Below are 23,175 nucleotides of genomic sequence, written 5' to 3'. Positions count from 1 at the left end.
TTGGCTTTGAGTTGCTAGTGTGGCAACTCATTGTTAGATGTTTGAACAGTACATACCCAGGTGCCATACAAAAGTGAATTGATTACATATAACGGGTGAGTGCTATACGTTAACTTGAATGCTGTTTATTTTGACCCAATTATTGAAGGCTTGAAGTTGAAGCTTTTTTTTTTCTTCTCTCTCTCATCACTTCAAACCTCGTACATAATTAGTCAAAGTGTACTCTTACCTTTGACCTCTGTTACATCATTCCCTTGAGGTTTTCCCTTTCATGAACTAGACTTGGCAGAAGAGCCATTGTGTTGGCCGGTAATGAAGGTGATGTTTCAGGCCAGGGCTTGAGGTTAGGTAATGAACCCTTCCACATAACCACTGTGAAAGCCCTCCCCTTTCTGATGGTCACATAGGGCCTTGTTTTCATTGCTCCCTCTTTAATGCTGTCACGTTTCCTTGAGTTGAGGAGACATAAAGAGTTGAAAGGCACAAAGTTGAGACACTCCTTTCGTCAATTCCAATAACCAGGTTTCCATCTAACTATTTAATGCGGATGAATTACCTGACGCATAAAAAAATGTCATGACAGGGCTGATGGAAACAGGACATGTCTGTACAATTTCATACATTTCGATACCATTTGTTCGTTCGACGTGATGGGATCTTGTCGGTAAAATTAATTATGCAAGAAATGGTGGTGGAAAATCTAACCTATCGAAGTAAACTTGGAGTCACGCCATATGTCACATTGTAGGCCTTGTACCACCACAATATGGATAAGCATGAAAAGTTTATAGGCAAATAAAGTTAAGTGCACGGTGATCATGCAATTTCCCAATCGGCTAAATATCGAGGGTATTCGATAGCTGGTGACATGGTGCTTGGCTGCCAATTTAGCAAATACAATTATTGCTCTTATCCATATCTCATCATATAACCTGTCCACTTTATCAGCGAACTTGTCGAGAGCATGCGTCAAAACCAGACTGGGCAAATTTGCTATGTTATCGTAAAAGTTTGATAAAACCATTGGTAGAGTTGAAAATGCGATGCAAACTCTTAAAATAAATGAGTTTTATGTGCACAGCTTTTTATCCACCACAATTTACTTTGATGGAAACACCCCTCATTGTTTTTATGCAGATTTTTGAATATTCGCATGAAAATCTGTCGCCAATTGGCTAGAAACCTAGCTACTGGTCAGTTTCACTCATTTTATTACATAATTTAAAATGTAGAGTAGTTTCTGCCTCCCCTGTCTACTAAAACCACACCATTTTGTTTAAGGTAACCATCCTAGTGTAGCTGACTGTAATAATAGGTGTTTCATGCTCCTTTGAATCAGAGGGACTTCTGATGGTTTTAGATGTGGGGAGAAGATTTCACTAGCATGTCATGCTTAACCCACATGTCCTACATTGCCATTGGCTCTCCATTTAATAACAGGTTTACATGTTCTTTTGAATTGTTATTTCACCTCTTTTCAGTGGCTTGGGTCAGTATCGTGTTCAAGGCCATGCATCTGAGATTTATGTATCCATCTTAAACTGTATTTCTAACTTCTCAGCCCATGTTATCCATGGCAGGTCTGTGTCCTTTTATTTTTTTAGATGTTCTCATGATGAACATAGGCGTTCATTCAGAATGGGTGGACGTAGGCTTCATTTTCTTCTTGTCGTGGTAGAGCTTCCCTAGTTTTGCTTCATTGTTCAACTCCAAGACTGTTCGCTCCAAGGCCTTGAAGAATGTGGGTCTGACTCCCTCTCTTTACAACTCGGGGAATTCCAGAACAGTGTTGACACTTTGGCAGCCCCTCATTGGAAGAGCATTTTTTTTTTCCCATTGGGAAGAAACAGGATTTGGTTCAACCTCATCATGCAGTAATGTCAGTATGAGTCAAATGTTGCCTACTGTTAGTATTGGTTGCCTGGTGAGTGAGATGTTCCCACTTTTTTGTTGTTGTGGTAAATCTCCCTTGACTGAGGGGTTTAGGCCTATACTGCTCTTGCTACTGTTATTGAATGACTGCTTATATCGACAATACTTAGTGGTTGATTATTATTGTGTGCCTTGCTAAAGATCCTGTACTTGTTAGACGTCCACTAATTGGTGAAGAAATGTTTGGTGAATTGGTTTCCAAAACGCCAATACCAGGGATGTTACACATTGGCGCTTTGAGTCTTGGTTCAAAGCTCGAAATCAGGGATGTCAAACTCATTCCATGGATGGCCTAGTATCTTCTGGGTTTTTGGTTTTTCTTTTCAATTAAGACCTAGACAACCAGGTGAGGGGAGTTCCTTACCAATTAGTGACCTTAATTCATCAGTCAAGTACAAGTGAGGAGCGAAAACCCGCAGACATTCCGCCCTCCATGGAATAGTTTTGACACGTGCTCTATTAATTATTAATATATTATGATTAAGTTTGTGTGGTGACTGAGTCAGTGCTGTTGAATCTACACAGGAAGGCTGGGGACAATAGTATGATTTCAGAGTAGGGCATTCCCCTCGTGCTGGGAGCTTTCCTGTTTTTAACGATAGCTACTGAAGGATGGAACTAAATAAGAGATGTATATCCCTACCTTCCCTAATTGAAGTAAACTACTGGACAACAACACAGGCTTTTACTTCCAGCTTATACATACTATATACATTTTACAATATTTTTTTGGTTTTGTTTTTAGTCCCATCCTTCAGCTACTAGTTGGTTTTTGATTCAATGCAACTTCGTGATTGAAGACAGTATTGCATTCTGGAAAATATCATAGACTGTTTCTATAACTTACCAGTATGAATTCAATATTTTCATGAATCAAATCAGGGAGCAAAACAAGAGACAACCTCCTGACTCAGATTCTATACTGTTGGTTATTGGCTGCTTCCACAGTAGCATACAGTACATCGTTCAGTACACCACACGTATTACACAAAATGCTTCTGTGTGCTGAATTGTTAAGTGTGTTACCACAGCGTTTACTGGCCAGGAGTGCTGAACAGTCAGGAAATGGATGGATCACTTACCGGCTCCTCATTTGGCTACTGTTAATGTCAGGCTGGCACAAATAAAAGCTTCTCTAATTGCTGCCCATACCTTCATAATCGTAACTAATCAACTGGGGAAGAGAAGGTCACTGGCATTTCACAAGATGCCTTTCCTTCCACTTATTACCAAATATTTTTTTTGCCATTGGCCTTAAATTTCCCTGCCCCCGTGGAAATTGAATTTTAACATATCAAAATCCCCCTGTTTAACCCTCTAGATTGAGGGGGGTGGTTCTAAGCTAACATATGGAATTGTTTTAAGATGGTCAAACTAACGATTATTTAGCTATTTGATTTTGACCTTAAAGGAGTCTTTAAATTATCTAAAAAATAATATATACAGTTGAAGTTGGAAGTTTACATACACCTTAGCCAAATGCATTTAATCCCAGTAAAAATGTCCTGTTTTAGGTCACTTAGGATCACCACTTTATTTTAACAATGTGAAATGTCAGAATAATAGTAGTGATTTATTTCAGCTTTTATTTATTTCATCACATTCCCAGTGGGTCAGAAGTTTACATGCACTCAATTAGTATTTGGTAGCATTGTCTTTTTAAATTGTTTAACTTGGGTCAAACGTGTCAGCCTTCCACAAGCTTCCCACAATAAGTTGGGCCCATTCCTCTTGACAGAGCTGGTGTAACTGAGTCAGGTTTGTAGGCTTCCTTGCTCGCACACGCTTTTTCAGTTCTGCCCACAAATGTTCTATAGGTTTGAGGTCAGGGCTTTGTGATGGCCACTCCATTACCTTTGTTGTCCTTAAGCCATTTTGCTACAACTTTGGAAGTATGATTGGGGTCATTGTCCATTTGGAAGACCCATTTGCGACCAAGCTTTAACTTCCTGACTGATGTCTTGCGATGTTGCTTCAATATATTCACAATTTTACTTCCTCATGATGCCATCTATTTTGTGAAGTGCACCAGTCCCTCCTGCAGCAAAGCGCCTCCACAACATGCTGCCACCCCCGTGCTTCACGGTTGGGATGGTGCTCTTCAGCTTGCAAGCCTCCCCCTTCTTCCTCCAAACATAACGATGGTCATTATGGCCAAACAGTTCTATTTTTGTTTCATCAGACCAGAGGACATTTCTCCAAAATGTATGAACTTTGTCCCCATGTGCAGCTGCGAACCGTAGTCTGGCTTTTTATGGCGGTTTTGGAGCAGTGGCTTCTTCCTTGCTGAGCGGCCTTTCAGGTTATGTCGATATAGGACTCGTTTTACTGTGGATATAGATACTTTTGTACCTGTTTCCTCCAGCATCTTCATAAGGTCCTTTGCTGTTGTTCTGGGATTGATTTGCACTTTTCACACCAAAATACATTCATCTCCAGGAGACAGAATGCGTCTCCTTCCTGAGTGGAATGACGGCTGCGTGGTCCCATGGTGTTTATACTTGCGTACTATTGTTTGTACAGATGAACGTGGTACCTTCAGGCGTTTGGAAATTGCTAACAAATTCACTACATGGAACAATAGATGGTTCCAAAAAACATCTAAAGGAAGTTTGTTCTGATGTGTCTGTGAGAGATATGTGTGTGTGTGTGGAAGATCAGGAAATGTATCCCCTTAGTTTAAGTGTCTAAAATATCTCCATAGACTTCCATTCATTTTTTAATTTTTTTTAAAAACTGGTACCAGGGACTTTCAGACGAGGTTTGTGGGTATCCTAGAGCAAAATGGAGAGAGACACCTTTCAATAGTGGTCATAAGTGTTTGGATACTAGACATTTTCGTGATAAGACTGATTTTCGGGATGTCTCATGGTCTGACAAACACCGCTCTAGCTCTGCCACCTTTCACTGCAGATACAGAAGGGCGATATCAGTGTATTGAGAAGCAGCCCATGCAAAAATCTTATCTTAAAGAACAGACCGATGTAAACTAAACTCTTTCCCATTTGTTTATTTAGCTTCAATTCAAAGACCGTTTTGAGAAAATGGTTGTCATTTGACAAGCTATTACAAAATGACAGTCAAAACAAAGTTCATGGCTGTTTTTATGACATGTTACACAATTATTTTTGTCAATCTGTTTGGCTGCAGACTAGTGCAGTAGAAGTAAATAAGGAGTCAATGTGTGACTTTAAATTTCTTCAAAGGTTCTCTTTTCCCGGCAGCCATAATCAAGTCTTTGATTTCATAATAACATGTTGGGTAGGGGAACGTTGGCTACATTTCGACCGGACCCTTAAGACTCAAAGGCAAAGCTGAAGAATGTACAGTAGCCTATATGCCGACGAGCTGGTTAGTGTAGTGTGCTACTAGCATGTAGTGCAAGTGAGACTGTAGACGTGGAGGAAGAGCAAAGGGAAAGTTTTGCCCACGTTGACATGCACCGAGTGGGGCTTCTGGTGGGGTGTAGGGGATTCAGGGATAATGACGGGGAGAAGAGGGGAGTGAGTGGGGTTTTGGGAACGGGGAAAGCTGCCAAACCCTCTGATGGCTCACACATGCCTTGGTGGTCGGCCTTGTGGCTTTGGTATAGGGGTTAGGCGGGACATGCAATGGGATTTTTTTTTTTTTTTTTTTACTGTGGCCGCGAGATGGTTGCGAGGAGACAAAAGGAAGGATCAAGAGTGGCTGGCGTGGCACTGTCCAGCCTCATGAAGTCATTGTTCAACTATGCTAGTAGTCTCCGCTGCAGCCAGCAGGGTCTGCAGTGCAGTTCTCCTGCTCTCTGAAAGCAGATTCTGTGACATTTTGAATTGATGGCAAAACCTTCCTCTTTGACCTAGGCCTGCCATTTCGGAGGAATTCCAGACAACTGAGGTTTGTTGGACTGAAAAGAAAAAAAAATATTTAAAAATTAAATAAAAAAACTTGGCCAGAAATATTACCAATGTTTATATATTACCACTAATTAAAAACATTTGTCACTCCACTGTTATAGTTTCTCCTTCCTTAGTTGAATTAAGGTGGAGGAATTCTCTCAATGCCCTACCTGCGTAGTCTTGAGTACCAGTTCCTTTGGCAAGCTTGCCACTCCTTGTCATTGATAAAGAATTTCTAACAAAGTCAAAAACAAACATTTAGCTGTTAGCTAGGCAAGTTGTTGTAGTTTAGATTTTAAGCCTCTATGATATTTTGTGGTTCTAATTGGTGGTTCTATGTATTTACTCTGAGAATTTATACTGAGCTAGCAACTTTTGACACAGGTTTGTCTGGGAAAACACGGTTTCTTAGCAACCGGATACCAACGTGGAGACTGGGTTTGCCAGGTCTAGCTCAAATTTCTAGCACAATCACCACTCAATCTGCCCACAAGGCTTGAAAAACTAGCCTCAAGAAATGGATGCACAGCGAAAGGAGTTGTCATATTTATACAAACCCCTTTTTCCATAACGTTATCGAGCGAATTAAGGAATATCAACATAAGAAGCAAGACTCGGTTGTCATCAATATAATAATTATTGTGAGCTAACGTCACGTAAAAGGAATTTGAATATGCCGCGAGAGAAGATCATTTATCTTTATTAAACTTGGCAGATCCCTTTTCGCATAACTATATAGTTTGAGTGATGAAATTTGGACAGAGGATCACAATCCCAAACATTGGGCTATTTTCTGGCAATTGTGCCATCATTATGAGCCAGATGGTAAGACTACAACCCGTTTATAAATGGCCTATTTGCAAGATTGACTTGTCATTTCAATAGGCTAAATCTGGGTTTATGATTGTAATTCTATTTTGCATAGCTAGATACAGGTAGCCTGTAGCCCCTTATAGGCCTACATAATATGGCCTACAGTAGCCTGGGCAAGATCTAAACTGAACAAGTGCTTGTGTTGCGCAGTAACCTGCTGGAATAGGCTACTGAGGATGGTGTCGTCATTTTCAATCGCTGAATCAAATATGAATATGAACTGAATAGGCCAATGCTTGTCTTTTTTTAACCTGTAGCCTAATCTGACGTTTTCTAACAGCTGATCGGCAATTGCTATAGAGCTTTGACCATGATCACAATTGATAACTTCCAATTGAATTAACTAAACATGGCCATTAATAATTGCATAACACAACGCTACAACAACAAACTGAAGTCATACGGTATTTACAAAATGTTTGCTAGGCTACACAAAGTGGCACATTGATTTGCAATAACTCCAGAGATTTCGTAATTTCAACATTTATTGTATCAAATGGAAGGCTACATAAATCAGTAGGCCACTTGATGGCCAACATATGCAAACGTTTCATTGTGGTCTTTTCCCCATAACCGAAGCATGCAATGGAGTTCCATCACTTCCATTTCAAATTTCCACTCGCGCAGCGCTCAAACCCAAGAACTGAGCATGCGGAAAACCCTTCGCTTGATACAGTTTTCCATAAGCGAAGTCGACACAGAATGCAGTTTTAAACAACCTCCGAGCGAATTTATCTAGTGCGCCATACATTTTCCAGGGCTTTGTCGCCTTTATTTATTTTCTATTGCGTTAATGTTTTATGGACAAAGGGTTGGAAATAAGTGTCTCCATAATGATCTAAATAGCCTACATACAACCAATGATTTATATATACATCATTGCATACAACTGGTAAAAAGTTGTCAAGACGTGCACGCTGCTGTCTCCTCGCCAGCCTGCTGCAGCGATTTCAACACACACCCCTCCGGCCCTCGCACTCACTCACTCACTCACTCACTCAACAACAGCCTCCTCACTGTCTGATAGTCCGCAGCAGCAGGTCACCGTGAAATGTATATATTTTTTTAAATAAATGCAATGGCTGCCGCAGTGCAATTTAGAAGTACCCCAAAAACCCGCGACCAATACATTTTCACCCGCACATCGTTTTCAAAGTAGCCCAATTTACGGGAAAATTTCAGATAGGACAACCTTGTGGGGGAAAAAGTGATGGTTCCAATACTTGCGTAATCGTTGTGATTGGAGGATAGCTGTGAGGGTGATTGAATCAGGATCAAATCTTCATCTTTCCTAGAGCTCATTAATGTTCATATTTGAAGATGGCAGAAAGGACATTTTATTTGGCACATGACATGGCATACAGGGACAACTGGAATGCGTTTTTAACCAAGCAAGCTGTCATTGTCCAGGGTTCATATTGTTCAGCTTGACTTGTGCCCCAGAAGCACAATATCGCTTTGGACAGATTTGGCATGCCTTGGCCCTGGGCCTGCCAGTGTTGACAGGAAAACCTTGGGGAAGTAAGTCACGCTGACCTGATATTTTTCTCCCTTACCCTCTGTGTCACAGTGTAGTGCCTTTGCTGAGGGAGTCCATTGGGATTCTGATGCAGCGGACTCCGCCCTCTCTGGACAATGCCCTGCCAGAATGCTACCAGAGGGTAAGTGCTGCACAACCATGCCTCAACCATACCCTGATGTCAATGCTGAACATGTTAAATGTTTAACAAGAGGAAATGGTCATATACATCTAGGTGTGAACTGTGTGTGTTTGCAGGTGCAGCAGTTGCAGGGTGTGTACAATCTGCAGGAGCCTCACTTCTGGACCCTATGCACAGATGTCTACATTGGCACAGTCAAGCTGCTAATTGCACCTGACGCTGACAGCAAATGGATTCTAAGCCAAACGCACAACATTTTCACACAGGTAGGAGAGGAACCCATCCTTTTGTAGTCACACACGGCCATTCTCCTACAAATACACACACTGATTAGCCAGCAGCTGATGGGAAACCACAAAATCACTAGTAACATTGGAACATGTGTCATTTACTTATTATACAATGGGTGGGTCTAATCCTGAATAAGATTGGTTAAAAGCGCATTCCAGTTGTCTATTCCACAAGTTACCACCGGCTAAATCTATGATGCCTATATACTCTGTTCCATCTGACTGCGCAATCCACTGTCTCATCAGCCCAGCCAGGCAAATTATAAAACTTGATCTCCACTATAAAAACCATCTAGACATTCTCACATTTTTAAAACTAACATTTAGTTTTCAACAGCAGAGTTTTGTATAAACCTTGCTGTCTGACATTTGCAACATTGTTTCAATATTCGATCTTTGTCCCATAGTAATGAACATGTAGGGTTCGGAGTCGGGACGGGACCAGGCAGCGTTTCTCAGCCAGTCAAAATCATGAATCAGCTGGCATCATTTTTATGGATATATACAAAGAAATGTAAATTGAAAAAAGGTCAAACGAAACGAAGTGCAGCTAGTTTGCAGTGATTGTGATAGCTGTGTTGTTGGCTAGCTCCTCTGAACAACAGTGTCCTGACGAGAAACAGTGTCCTGACGAGAGAGCACATTTTCTATGCCAGGTGAAATCGCGCCTCATTAGCTCATTTGTTATGGATGTATCCAAATAAATGTCACTAGAAAACAGCTTATGCATATGCAAATATATTGGCACATCCTCCAAATATCGGCTTCGAGGGCATTATCACTTAAATAACCGCCAACTGGTCAGCAGACTAAATGAAGTCGCTCCTTGGTTTATTGGACAGACAATCGGTCTATTCAAGTCCAGGTGGAAGGTTTGAGAAACGGATGTAGCAGCCGAGTATTAAGAGCTCTGCCATTACCACTAGACCATCTTAACGTTATCGTTAGAATTACATTACACCTGTACTAGGTAACGTCAGGCCACAGAAATGTCAGATATTAAAGGAAAACATCTCCACTGTTGTCACAGGTGTTGACGCAAAACGTGACTGGTTTTCCCCATTGTACTTGTCCACAGGCTGGAGTACGGCAACTGTATGTCCAGATAGAAGTGGCAATGATGTAGGACTCGTTCCTCGTATCTCCCTGGGACCAAAGCCTCTGTGTGCTGCTGTGGGGTTTCCTCCCCACTCTTTCCCCCCCTAAACCCCGCATCTCTGGGTTTTAAAGTCCACATCACAAACCAAGGACCAAGACGGAAGCAGCTACAGGACAAGTACACTTTGACTCTTGAGAGGACACAAGAAAACGGGGGAAACCAAAACTTACCAATTATGATGTGACGTCTGCGGGGAAAACGAGAACTTTGCACACACCCACTTTCACCCATTCTACTGTTTAGGAAGTGTTCATCTTAATGTCAGAGACCCATTTTGCTTTTATCATTCCCCCCCCATTTTTAAGATGGGATTTTAATTAATTTGTAACTATTGTCTGCATTAAAGTACACTTCAATGGACATTCGTGTTAAGCCCTGCAACCATGTAAGATCCATAGATAGTCTATTTTTATACGTCCATATCAGTCACACACAATTAACATGGGGCATATTCCATTTGGCCATTTAGTTGCACTTTGCACACTTGAGCCATTCAACTGTCATTCTGGGTTTCTTAAGTGCCTTTTTCACCAAATCATGGATGATCTGGAAGTCATTCGTTCACCCTATGAGACTGGAATCATGTCCCTTAAGACCCAAAAAGGAATCAGATGACCAACATGGGTCATGTTATTCCAACCCTTTGGTTCCATCCTTGATTCAGCATCCCTTTGAGGGTTGTCATGGTATTTTTCCTAAGGGAATATTGTCATAATTCCCTGGACGGCACAGTGGCTTTATTTGAACCTTGAACAGCTGCGTACGACCTTGTCAAAGAGGATGGTTAAAACCTATGTAAGCCTAAAACCCATGATTTCATTGCCCTCATTGGTCTTACTTTAATGTAATGGGCCAAGTGTGCAGTTGGCCAGTTCCATTCTTATTTTGAAATGTAATAAATGATTTTACTGCATATAATTAAATTTCTCTCATTACTGGCGGAGGTTGAAATTGGATAGTAGTTTAACTTCACCTTGAGGAAAAGGTTTGGCACAGATTGCACATAATTTGCATTTGTTTGTTACAAGAATATTGGAGAGAAGAGGTGGTGTACATTTTTATTTTTTTAAGTCTTTTGCTCAGTTTGAGCTGTCATCCATGATTTCTTATTTTTGACCAAATGTTAAACTGTTGCATATCAAGTAGGGCTCGACTATCTGTAGCACTGAAGCGCTACAGCTATTCAGCATTCACGGTAAACGCTGCATATTACGGCTCAATTGGAAATTACCTTTTTGTTTTACATTTCAAAAGCTCTGAACTTCAGCGATACGGATGAATCGAGCCCTTTATCTGGAGGAGGAAAGGGAGTTGCCTTATTCTTTCAAAATCTATCCAACTCAGGAGAACAACATGGGAACTAGATGACGAATTCTAAGTGTCATTTTAAGCACATCGGTATTAATAAATCAGTGAAATATATGCTTTGGTCTATGTAAAGAAATATGTAAAAATTCTGGTTTCACAGACCCAGATAAAGATGGCGGTCCAGGTTGACTTTTTGGCAGTAGTGCTGCGCATATCAGAAGATTACGCTTCATTTTCCAAGAATTCAAAACATCAAATTACAGGACAGCTTTTTTTTTTTTTTTTATCAAGACAGTAATCTGACTCAGTTATGTTCCTCCGTGACCTTTTTCTTCATTTCCTCTTCAATCATGGTAATAACATTTTGATGCCATAGCCAGCGAGCGTTAAGGTAATTTGGCAAACCCTGGTTGCAAGGCAATGGCGTGATTGAGCTAAAGCACGGGGGATGAGGGATTGCTGGGTCCGATACCGATTTTTAGGGAAGCAAAAGTAATGGATTACCTATAAAATGCATTTGGAAAGTATTCGAACCCGTTCCCTTTCACATTACAGCCTTATTCTGAAATAGATTAAATACATTTGTTCTTAATCTACACTCAATACCCCACAATGACAAAGCAAAAAATGAAATACCTTATTTACATGTTCAGACCCTCAATTGAGCTCGGGTGCATCCTGTTTCCACAACTTGAACATGATTTAGAAAGGCACACACAAGGTCCTACAGTTTACAGTGCATGTCAGAACAAAAACTTTTCAATGAAGGATGCAAACTCTTATTTGCTGAATGTTAAATACAATGTCTTTTAATGTATGGCTCATCAGGCTCGAATTTTCATGCTGATCAAATCCAGAGATATTTATATGCTTTAGAATGACAGTTCCGGTGGGAAATACCGGGTGACTTGAGGGAGAAGTTATTCTTGGGATGACACATGGTCCCTGTGTTAACTGTGTGGAACTTTTTGTGTGTGTGTGTGTACTAGGTCGTTTGGAGATCCTGAGAGTCATTGAGGCGCTGTGTGCGCATTAGGAGGTGTACGTTGAGCTGTCGGTCATTCGGAGGTCCTGCAGTGCATCGGGGGTGGCGGCTGACAAACGCAACATGTCTACCTCCAGCGGGTGCAGGTGGCCCGTCACGATCATGGAATGCAGCGGGCCGCCCAGGTCACATGACGCCAGTTGGCGGAGTGTCCCCGCGCGGATGACCTGGTCCTCTGCTCCCACCCTGGCCAGACCCACACATATGGTCTCCTCGCTGATGGCTAGATGAAGAGAGGGGCAATTAGTGGTTTTTCTTTCACATTGTCACGTCAAACTATTGTTTAATCAATCATTCAATTCAACATGATAGCAACTCACCTAGGTCATCTCCCCGCTCCCTCCGGTTTTGTACTATCTCCAGGAGCTGCTCAGCCGCCTGGCTTACAGTCATAAACCTGGGCGGTTCATAAATCTTACGGCCCCTTTACAAGAAAAAGAAACAAGGACGTTACTTATGGAGTAATGCTACACGTTACAATGGGTTCATACTGCCCAGACCTACAAGTGCTGTGGAGGAGACTTCTTCAGAATATAAAAGCTGAATCTAATAACCAGGTGTAGACAAAGCAAGCCCCTTTTGTTACCAGTAGAGCCATTCAAAAGGAAGGAGAAAAGGACATGCCATTATGCCAAGCATTCAGTACTGTGCTGAGTAGCTCAGACAGGGCTATTCTCAGCTCTTTCAGCACTTTGAAATCAAGCAGGTTTTTTTCTGGCAATGTTTCACTGTGGCTGTTCTGGTGCTAGATCAGAACTAAAATAAAGGTGGAGTCTCATGTAAATCTCCTACAGTCATAAAATGCTTACAAAGCAAGCCAGAGATCTATTTGATAACTAGGTTACTGGAAAGAAAACCTTCACAAATGTGTCTAAATTCCTTGGCCGGAGGGGGGGAAGACGGGGTATTTTTTTCCTTCGGCTAATACTGTATGGTATGAATCTCTCACTGCGCAAACATTTTAATATTGACCAAAATCATAGGGCATGTGTTTATTCCATTTCCTAGTAATAATATATATGCACCAGTAAACCTGGGAGAAATTAAGACTCTTTTCTGTCTTAAATGAAAACCATACTTTTCCCCCATACACAACCCTAACATGGCAGATTACTGAAGTCCATTTCAGCTTTTATAGATTCACATATAAAACAACTTCCGTGCAGGCTCCTGTTGGGAAAATAATTGCAGGACACCGCAAAGTGAACGAGGAGTTGACAACCTTCCTGCAAACCAATACATGATACAGTAACGCATTAGTGTAGCAGGAGATTAACTGGCGTCCAAAACAGACGTGTCTGTTGATTCTCAAGTGTGAGACAAAGACAACGTGTTTGGGACCGGTTGTATGTCATCTTTTTTGAAAACACATGCAGGAGATTAAAATATTAAATGTATTTCCCGAATCTGGCCCAATGAGACAACACTGACAACAGATTGTGTGTCCAAGTCAAACAACCCACTTTTTTTTTTTTTTTTTGACTCACTGGCCTGGCCCGTCTCCAGCTGCCAGTATAAATGTATGTTAAGTGAACGTCTGCAATAAACCTCAACTCTGCTCTGTTTCAGAGTCCTGCTGGATAGAAACTCCACTGACCAGATATAAATCAGACAGCCCACTCCCAGACAGTCCAGTGCAGGAGGGGGAAAGGAGAGACTTACCTCATGAGGTTTTCCATGGACTGCTCTTTGACTTTGATATCTGCGGACAAAAAAGGAGGGCTGTAGAGGTAATGAACCATTTCACAGATGTGGACAATTCCTTTTCCCCTCAAACTGGCCATGAACAACACATCTTGACAAATTACCCAAGGCCAGCTTGAGGAACTAAATATCCCTTTAAGTCTTCCATGGTCACCTTTATGCCATTCCATTTTCAGGAAAATGTTACACTCCAGGAAAATTCAAAACCTCACCAGAATAATAATCATACATCATTTTGTTGAATAATATGAACGGTCAATAATCCTTACACAAAGACCATCAAAATCTTACCCAAACATTATCAAAAAAAAAAAAAAGATTAATCAGTATTAATCAAACAGGAACAATGGTCCTGCTAGTTTCATTACAGTGATGAGGCTTCCCTCTGTCATGTAGATGTATGGAGTGCATGTTGTCCGGGGAAGTCATGATAGATGACCCAATCAGAGTTGTGCGTGCGTCTGCTTTTGTTGTCTGCGCTCGTTCTTCATCCTTTTAGAATCGTGCCCTTTGCTTCACGGGTGTGGAGGTGACTTGGCTAATGCCAGGCTTTCCGATCCACTATTGAATAATGGGGTTCATATCGGTGAGCTCACAAGCGCGCACACCCTTCTGCAGCTGGGGCCGCACCTGGGGACACATAGGGAACTTAGCCCACAGAGACAATAAGGGTGTGACCCAAAACCGTCTCCGCTTCAACCAGTATCCATTACCTCGAATTATAGGGCTCTCCCATGTGAGGTTCATAGGGAACCGGGGGGGGGGGGGGCAACCCTCTGCGTCCAAACAAAAATCTCTTGCTCAAATAAACATAAATTATGAGCGTTCGGGCCATCTGCCTCTGCAGTCACAGCCGCCTTCCCATTACAGAAACCAACTCCCCAGTCTACTACTGTGACTGTGATTGAGGACTGTTTAATATGCACCCAGGGGATGACACGCACAGGAGGGAAAAGGCCTTGGAGTAGAAACAGTCATAATGAGGGCTTTGTTCGGTCCCAGCCTCCCAGAGATGAAAGTGTGTAGAACTGACTGGCTGGCGCACAGACACACTATATCCTCCCCTCCTTTCCCCCACCTGGAAGGCAGACCCAGCACCTTGACTGGAAGTAGGTCTGGAAGAATAAGAGCTCTGAGGGACTGTCTGGAGAATCACTCAGACACACGGATGTGACCTCCCATGTTTCCTCACCATGTGCTCAGGTGTGACCAGACCCAATGTTACTACGTAGCGTTAAGCGGTCCATAATGTTTACAATGCGTTACGGTTACGGGCATACTGTATGTATGCTATTCTGTAGGGACGATACCAGTATCGCGATTCTCGTTAGTATAGCGGCAAAGAAAACAAAACACAAAGCGGATTTAACTTCTTGATGAAAACAGCCCTAATGTTGGGAACAAACATTATGTTGTCATCCAGAGTCACATGTATTTATTTCCCAAGCTACAGCACACAGTTTTTTTTACAAACAGCTGGTTTTTAAATGACCAAAGAGAGTTTTTACTGCTTCGTGTTTTAATTTTTGCCATGGGAAAAAATATTGGTGTCATCTCAGCCCTACTATTCTGTACAGATTTTCCACTTTGTATTTTTTTTTTCAAGGTCCATATTAGGACAGTCACTTGACTCCTAATATGGTCACTGCATCACTGGATGTTTGTAGTGATTTGGTTGGTTACTATAAGAGATGAAACTGTAGGACTCACCAAGCAGACATAGTGTGTGCATCCCCAGGTCCCTGTTCTTCTTGATTTTATCATAGAAGCTTTCCGGTCTCCAGGTGTCTGTCCAGAACACAATGGACACCGTCTCTCCAAAGTTGTACAGCTGTCCAAAAGTAATGTACATAACGTGATTTAAGACTTGTCTTCCAATCAGGGTTTATTGAAAATATCTTTGGACAGCAGCATTGGGTGTGAATGGTCAGTTTCTCAAATAAATAGTTTGTAGTTCTGGTTTACTTGTCTGGCAATGTGTGGATGTCTGAATGCTCATCAATTGTGTGTGTGTGTGTGTGTGTGTGTGTGTGTGTAGAGCAAAATGATGTCTCGTGAGCAGGCCGTGATTGCTGCAGCAGACTGGATTGCACTAAGTGTCCCAAGGTGCTTCCTGTTATTCAGTGTGTGAAAAATCACATGGCACTCTGAGCCACGGCATGCTTGATACAGCACGGCGACCCAAAACATGCCCTGGGACCTAACTCACCCCTTCCCCCAATAAGCTAACAAGAGCACCGCAGTGCAAGACCAGTACACCGTTGACTTGAGCTAGACAAAACACTTTATGGCTGGTCTGAATGTATTTTCTAAAACATTTCTTACCATTTAAAAATCTGAGTTCGAGAGCGATTGTAATACCTCATTTTAGCCATCTATTTACATCTCATTTGAAACTAATGTCAAATTGATATGCTGAGGTTTGGCAAAACATGCTAATTCTCCACCCACATATTCCCAGTAATTTGAACTCGAGCTGGTCATTTTCTTTAAACAAAATTGGTAGTGCACCAGGGAAGACAATTAGAATGCACAACCAATTGAAAGGTAAATTATACAGGCACATACAGTATAGAATAGAGCACCCCTCCCCTGAAGGATATGGTGAAACACACTAGGTTGACAGGCAGGGAACACACAAAACCTTGATCCCTGCGATGGGCACGTCCTTCATTAGAATAGCAAAGCTGCCTCCTCTCCTGTCATTGCTCACTGGCAGTGGCTTTGAGTTGCCAGATCACTTCCAATTAGTGCGTCTGATGCACGCCCAAGGAGCGTCACTACCCACTAATGACAACCCTGGTGCGCTAACACTAACGTTAGCAACACAAATCCGCGAGGTACTGGAAAGAGACTACACTAGACGCCCCCCCCCACATCAGAGGCAGGGTGGGACAGCTGGGGGGCCACATGCTCACAATGCTCCCCCTGACAGGTCAATGCAAGGGCCACATATTGGATGTCCTGGGCTGAGCTGTGTATTAAAGAGAGATTGGTGCTGCTCTGCCGTTTCAGTCCATAGACTCCGCATGGATATTCGTTCCCAATGGCAATTATGCTCTTTGATTGCCTTCATAGGACGTTGCTACAGAATGGTTAAGATGATGGGCCATAGAAGACCAGATGTTATAAGCTCTTTTTTTCTCTTTTTTTTTAAGCAAAGTAGACGACGTTTCTGCTAATCTGTGTGTTTTAGTTTCCAATAGGTCTTCAAGTGGACGTACCTGGAGGCCGCAGCATCCAACTGCGTTCATGATAGAGGCGTTATGGATGACCCTGTACTGTATCCCAGCATTCACTGCTCTCAGGACCAAGTCACTGTGGGTGGTGGCGCTATAAGAAAAGATGCATCAAGTGTTAAGAACATGGCATGATGCTGCCTTTAGAAACCTGACAACAAAGTCCAAGCTTTGACCAAAAATGTCACATTGCTGCTCCATTTCCATTCCAAACCAACTGGCAATTTGCTACAGTAAGGATGGTTATGGTCAGTGAGACTCATTATTCGACTGCCTGATTTATTTATTTCAAAGGCCACACTTGGCCCCAAACCGAATCCTTGGTTTTAGATGTCATTAACTTTATTAAATCCCAACATTTCTTGGAGCAAATCGTGACCGTGATGGAGAGTGGAGAATTTGACTGAACCTCCCCTCCTCCTGGTCAGTGGTTTTGGATGGAAAAAGAGCAGAGCCAAACATTCTGCTTTTTTTTTTAACCTTTATTTAACTAGGCAAGTCAGTTAAGAACAAATTCTTATTTTCAATGACGGCCTAGGAACAGTGGCTTAACTGCCTGTTCAGGGGCAGAACGACAGATTTGTACCTTGCCAGCTCGGGGATTTGATCTTGCAACCTTTTGGTTACTAGTCCAACGCTCTAACTACTCGGCTACCATGACGTTGAGCACCATTAAAGTAGCTCTAGCAAATGGGAGCGCTGTACAATGAATCAGTGGCTCTTTCCAGAGACGTTGCAGTTCGGTCCAACTACTCCCTCCCCAGAACGTTTCCCCACCGGCTCAGAGAGCAAATGGCTGCAAAAAAAACAACACTTTTCTTAATCGTGTGGTGCTCCGTTGAGCATCGATGTCACACCAAACCATGTTGTGAGATAGTATTTTTGTAGCAATTTCAATTAGTTCCGTTTCCATTTGTATGGCAAGCAAATGGAAACTGCAGATGATAGTCATTGCGGACTGAAGCATACCAAGGTCGTGAGACTTAAAATATTTTTGCGGCAAGGGATGTTGTTCAAATCATGACAAGCATCAACTTCCAGCAGGCTTTCAAATGGCAAAGAAGAAAAACAGTGTGATCGCCAAAGGAACATTCTCCACTGAAGGTTCAGGGTTCTCTTTAGTTATTGATTTATTAAAGCCATGTTTTGTAAATGTAATTTTTATTTTTAATGTAGCCTATCCTTTTGTTTACAACTCAAATAGCAAAAGGAAGGAGTGAGTGGTGTTGATGAGCGTTGTTTACAATAGTACTCCCGTAGCCCTATCTGATATGTCTTACTGACTTACTCATTCCTACTTGATGTGTGCCTCCCTCAGAGAAAAACTGAATGCAACGCTGTCATTTCAACCAGATATCAACCTGTTTGTAATGACGTTTTATCAACCAGATTTCAACCGGTTTGTGATGACGTTATTTTCCACCCTGCTTGTAACTATGTTATTGTACACACTCCCTCAAAACGTGTTGGTACTTTCATTTTCATGACATAACTTATTAAGGTGCGTGTACAGTATGTGTGATAACACCTCACTTGTTATATCACACTGTACATACATTAGAGCAACTTCATTAGAGCAGTGCAAACAGGGGAAGTGATATGCCGTGTGTGTGTTTGTCCCGGTCAGTGGAGGTTATCATGAACTTAACAGATGGAGATCTCTCCTTAGCGTGTCTGATAAATCACACACGCCCGTCATAATGCAAATAAATATATAGCTCATTCCAGTTATCAGAAGCATTTATAAAATAAAGGTCCCGCTGTGTCATGTGTTAGGACACTTTACGATGCGCTTACGACATTGTTATGATGCGTCATGAACGACACTTCATGTAAAGCGTTACCGATTTTGTATTGCCTACTGCCTGGGAGACGGAGGGGCTAGTGTAACATTCCTAGGCGCCTTACGATCTCCCAGAAGTCCTTCAATCCTATTAGAGCAGTGGTTAGCAAGTTTATCTACGGCCAGGGACTGCAATTCTATCGTTCACTGCAACATCATTTGAAACTAGCCTACCAGTAATAGTCATAACATAATGAACGACTTTTCAAACATGAAAAACAAGTACAGTAATCAATTACCCAAATGGATCTCCCACCACAAGAAATGCCACATCACTGACGTCAGCCCCTTTCAGGATCTCATCAGCCTCCTGTTCCACCATGTCTCTGTCGGCCAGTATCAGCTCCCGTCCATAGTACTCCTCCTAAGGTCATAGATCACACTTACTCACTACACATACTGCCTTTGAATTTGCTTTAAAAACGGTGGATGTACATTATCTGATGGCAATGATAAAACCTTGATCTCCATCCTGCCAGCTTGAGCTCTGTTTAATGAACGTACACTGTCTATAAACTTGTGACTTTTACTCAATTTTAAGAAAATGAGTAGGAAGTGTCAACGCCACACACTCTATACGATTTCCAGCCACTCATTGGTCATTTCAACTAATGCAACTTTAATGTCATGGAATACTCTGTATAATATCTTTAACTAGAAGCAAAGACAACATGCACTTCAAGAGGTATTGTACCCTGATGCAGTTGTATCACATGCTCTGGACTGCATCAGTGCCGACTTCGAAATGGGAGGGATTGTTGTAGCACAGACATGCACAATTTCACCACATGCATGCCATAGTGTTACATAATATTCAACCTACCAATGCATCTTTCCCAACTGTCAATATGGACGTGTAGGCTTCCAAGTAGACACGACTGCATTGCTTTACAATTTCTAGCCCCTTTACGGTGATGTCCTTTGCATCTCCCAACCCAAGCCCAATAAAGTACAGCATCGCAACGTAGAAATATCACACTTTTTATGAGTTAGTTATATTGGTGGCTAACACCCCACGTCATCACAACTGTCTTAATAGCAGACTAAGGCTAGCTAATTGCTAAACCTAGCAGAAAACAGACCGCTGCCGTTTTAAAATGTTCCGTTAGTTATGCCATAAAATATCTAAGCTGGTACCTAGAATACGCTTGCATTTATTATCAGATTCTCTCTTGAATACAAGCCGCTACTACAGTATAGAACTTGAATCCACTTGTCACTAAACGCACGTGTAAACACTATACGATTTCACATACGTCTTGACGCAAAATACTCTTGATTTTACGACACAGTTGCATGTCTTCCTGCAACGTGGGTCCGTTCCAGCCCGGTATTAGAACAGTGGGAGAGCACTTGTCGGTGGATCATCAGGTAGGCTACTTTCGGATTACTTATAAAGTTTGACTTTTTTCAATTTCCTTGTAACTTTAACGTTTTTACAAAGTAAAAGTGAAAAATGAATAAAATCCAAAAGTGATGGCATAGTTAATAAGTGCATGTTCCCGAGTGGCGCAGCGTTCTAAGGCACTGCCTCCAGTGCTAGAGGCGTCACTACAGACCCTGGCTGTATCACAACCGTCCGTGATCGGGAGTCCCGTAGGGCGGCGCACAATTGGCCCAGCGTCGTCCGGGTTAGGGGCAATTGGGGGGAAGGGGGCAGTGCCCCTGTGACAACAATTTTGTACCCCCTTGTGGCACCCCTAAATGTGGAGTATGAAATAAATTTTACATAACAAATTTTTGATATCGTTCTTTTTTTACATCCGTTATTAGACAGTGGCAACGCGGAACATGATCTTTTGCCTGCTAATGCCTGCAATGCAGTGAAGAAAACAATATGACAACAATAACGTCTAACGTTAACTGGCCCCTCTAACAGTACAACTGGCCCCAGCTTGCCCCCCCCAGTTGAAATGGTCTAGAACCGCCACTGGTTAGGGGAGGGTTTGGCCGGGGTAGGCCTCATTGTAAAATAAGAATTTTTTCTTAACTGACTTTACATTTAAGTCATTTAGCAGACGCTCTTATCCAGAGCGACTTACAGTAGTGAATGCATACATTTCATTTATAAAAAAAAATAAAAAATTTGTACACACATTTTCACTTTCTAATGTCACTCTTTCTAAGCATTTACTAGACTCCCTATCAGAATTTATTTAGGCAGAGAAGATCATGGGGTTGTTTTTTGCGCTGTTTGTCCTGTTTAGTGAATGGATACTGTTGTCAAGGTTACAGGCATTGCCTCGGAACTCGACCCCACAGTTTCTCTAATCTGACTGGAATGCGTTGAGAGTTTTGATTCTAGCTGATTCATTAAATGTATTGTAAAACAATCCACAGGGAGCAGCACTTTTTATGGAGGTGGTTTGGGCAATACCCAAGCACTTGCATGTTAATGGGAAGGAATGTAGGTGTTTTAGCACCAAAATGTATCAATGTGGAGGCCTGGTTTTGAGTCCAGTTTATTACCTCATCAGTGTACAGTGTTCACAAAGTTGCCCAGAGAATGTGGCGAAGACCTGTAAAGCATCTGTTAAGCAACTTCCTTCCCTTTAATAATGTATTTGACATTATCTGACCAGGTTTCATTATATCAATATAATGTTCAGAAATATGCAGCATTTTGTCACCAAATGGAGAACTTGGGCAATGGGAACCTTGATTTATAGTTAGGGTTTGAGGGTAGAGGCCAACAGTGAGGGGCTTTGTGGGCCTCTGCTTGTCTCTACAGCTCTTTCAAAGAACTGCTTCGAATGGACAGAGTGAGGGAGACACTGCCATTGTGCTGAGATGGGGAAGCTGTGTGTGTGTGTGTGTGTGTGTGTGTGTGTGTGTGTGTGTGTGTGTGTGTGTGTGTGTGTGTGTGTGTGTGTGTGTGTGTGTGTGTGTGTGTGTGTGTGTGTGTGTGTGTGTGTGTGTTTCCTCCTCTTCCCTCCCACCACCACCTACAGAAAAAAACAAAATAAGACATGCCTTTTCCTCTCACCTATTAAACCCGGAGTTTGTACTCATTTGTCAGAGTTTCAGCTAACACATAATCCATGAAAGTGATGAAAATTCCAATAAACAGAAGTTCTCTCTCACAAGATCAGAGTGTGATATCACTGATACCCAGAGGAGCTAGAGGTAATTAAGGCTACTTTTATAATCATTTCCAGACAGATATGAAATGTGTTGAGATTGCTAATGGCTTCCTACCTGTCGAGGGAGCTGTGGGTAAAAGAGGAAGTGCGACAGAGGGCAGACATGCTGTACAACAGACTGGAAAGATCGTCTAGAGCTGATAGCCTGCCGTGGTGTGCAAAAACAAATAGAAGGTATTAGCAGAACTGTCTGGGGAAGAGTTCTGTGTTGGAAATTAAATGAGCACCCACCTAAAGGAAATTATCATCAGGCATTGCTTTCCTGTGGCTCAGTTGGTAGAGCGTGGTGTTTGCAACGTCAGCATGGTGTGTGCAACGCCAGGGTTGTGGGTTCGATTCCCACGGGGGGCCAGTACAAAAAAAAATAATGTATGCAATCACTACTGTAAGTCGCTCTGGATAAGAGCGTCTGCTAAATGACTTAAATGTAAATGCGTTGTTTTTCTGAGGACACGTATCCAAATGTACATCTTTCAAGACCAAGGTGGTCTTCAACACCAATTGAAGTGAGAGTTGAAGGAATTGGAACACAAGTCTAAGACATATTAACCATCTTGTCCACTCTCCACCACTGAACCACTTGGCAAAAGGTTTCTTTTATTCCCTTTGAATAAAGGGCAATTCCACAGTAGCGGAATTAAAATGTATGCCAAACAAAAACCATTGATTTATACACTACTTTTGAATTAAATCACAGAAAATTTTACACAAAAACACATTTACTGGAAGAACTGTGGAAATCCAGTTTTTTATGTGACCACATTTTCCAAAAACTTTGTTAAATATCTCCTCCTAATTAAGAGATTAAGATTCAAAGATGTCTGCAGAAAAAAAATGTAGGTGTCAGCTATGACATGAAACCTTGAGTTAGAAAAAAAATCTGTTATCGTTATTGAACTACAGTAAATGAAGAGGATTTACACCGGTAACATCGTTGTGGTAACAGAATTGCATAATTATGGATGTGAATGTCATTCTTTTCATGGTGATGTATCCTAAATGGATACACAAAGGTATTTTGGGTATTTTTCTACACACTGGCTATTATTTAATGAGCTCCGCAACCAAGACTGGACTAAATCTGAAACAATCATAGATGT

General features: G+C 41.9%; 2 protein-coding genes across 4 annotated transcripts in view; one reads left to right on the top strand and one right to left on the bottom strand.

The window, feature by feature from the left end:
* LOC106613589 (zinc transporter 7) overlaps window positions 1-11,215 on the top strand; it is a 32,888-nt gene extending 21,673 nt beyond the window's left edge. For both annotated transcript variants that reach the window (XM_014216007.2, XM_014216006.2), the window contains exons 9-11: window positions 8,254-8,344; window positions 8,461-8,610; window positions 9,713-11,215. In XM_014216007.2, coding sequence (XP_014071482.1) covers window positions 8,254-8,344; window positions 8,461-8,610; window positions 9,713-9,760 — 289 coding nt within the window. In that variant the 3' untranslated portion in view covers window positions 9,761-11,215. The remainder of the gene's footprint in view (window positions 1-8,253; window positions 8,345-8,460; window positions 8,611-9,712) is intronic.
* Window positions 11,216-11,883: 668 nt separating this feature from the next.
* On the bottom strand, window positions 11,884-20,479 carry dph5 (diphthamide biosynthesis 5). 2 transcript variants are annotated; one of them, XM_014216010.2, is made up of 7 exons: window positions 20,189-20,479; window positions 19,172-19,296; window positions 17,075-17,183; window positions 15,561-15,681; window positions 13,809-13,848; window positions 12,467-12,570; window positions 11,884-12,369 (listed from the first exon to the last, which is right to left on the bottom strand). In XM_014216010.2, the coding sequence occupies exons 1-7, from the start codon at window positions 20,228-20,230 to the stop codon at window positions 12,134-12,136; spliced, it is 777 nt and encodes a 258-aa protein (XP_014071485.1). In that variant the 5' UTR covers window positions 20,231-20,479; the 3' UTR covers window positions 11,884-12,133. The 2 variants fall into 2 exon arrangements, with proteins under 2 accessions (XP_014071485.1, XP_014071484.1); XM_014216009.2 differs by having other exon boundaries at window positions 19,756-20,196.
* Between the last annotated feature and the right edge of the window lie 2,696 nt (window positions 20,480-23,175).

The sequence above is a fragment of the Salmo salar genome, chromosome ssa10 (genome assembly GCF_905237065.1).
Source record: "Salmo salar chromosome ssa10, Ssal_v3.1, whole genome shotgun sequence".
Classification (NCBI taxonomy): Eukaryota; Metazoa; Chordata; class Actinopteri; order Salmoniformes; family Salmonidae; genus Salmo; species Salmo salar.
Note: the sequence above shows the minus strand (reverse complement) of the source record. Positions and strands in the feature narration are given on the sequence as shown.

What these genes read in the sequence shown, in the direction of transcription:
- dph5 (XM_014216009.2), bottom strand. Translation starts at nt 19,890, where the DNA reads ATGCTGTACTTTATTGGGCTTGGGTTGGGAGATGCAAAGGACATCACC. An exon ending in GCACACACTATGTCTGCTTG is followed by an intron (nt 13,849 to 15,560) that starts GTGAGTCCTACA and finishes TTTTGTCCGCAG; the next exon opens with ATATCAAAGTCAAAGAGCAG. An exon ending in GGAGCGGGGAGATGACCTAG is followed by an intron (nt 12,370 to 12,466) that starts GTGAGTTGCTAT and finishes CTCTTCATCTAG; the next exon opens with CCATCAGCGAGGAGACCATA.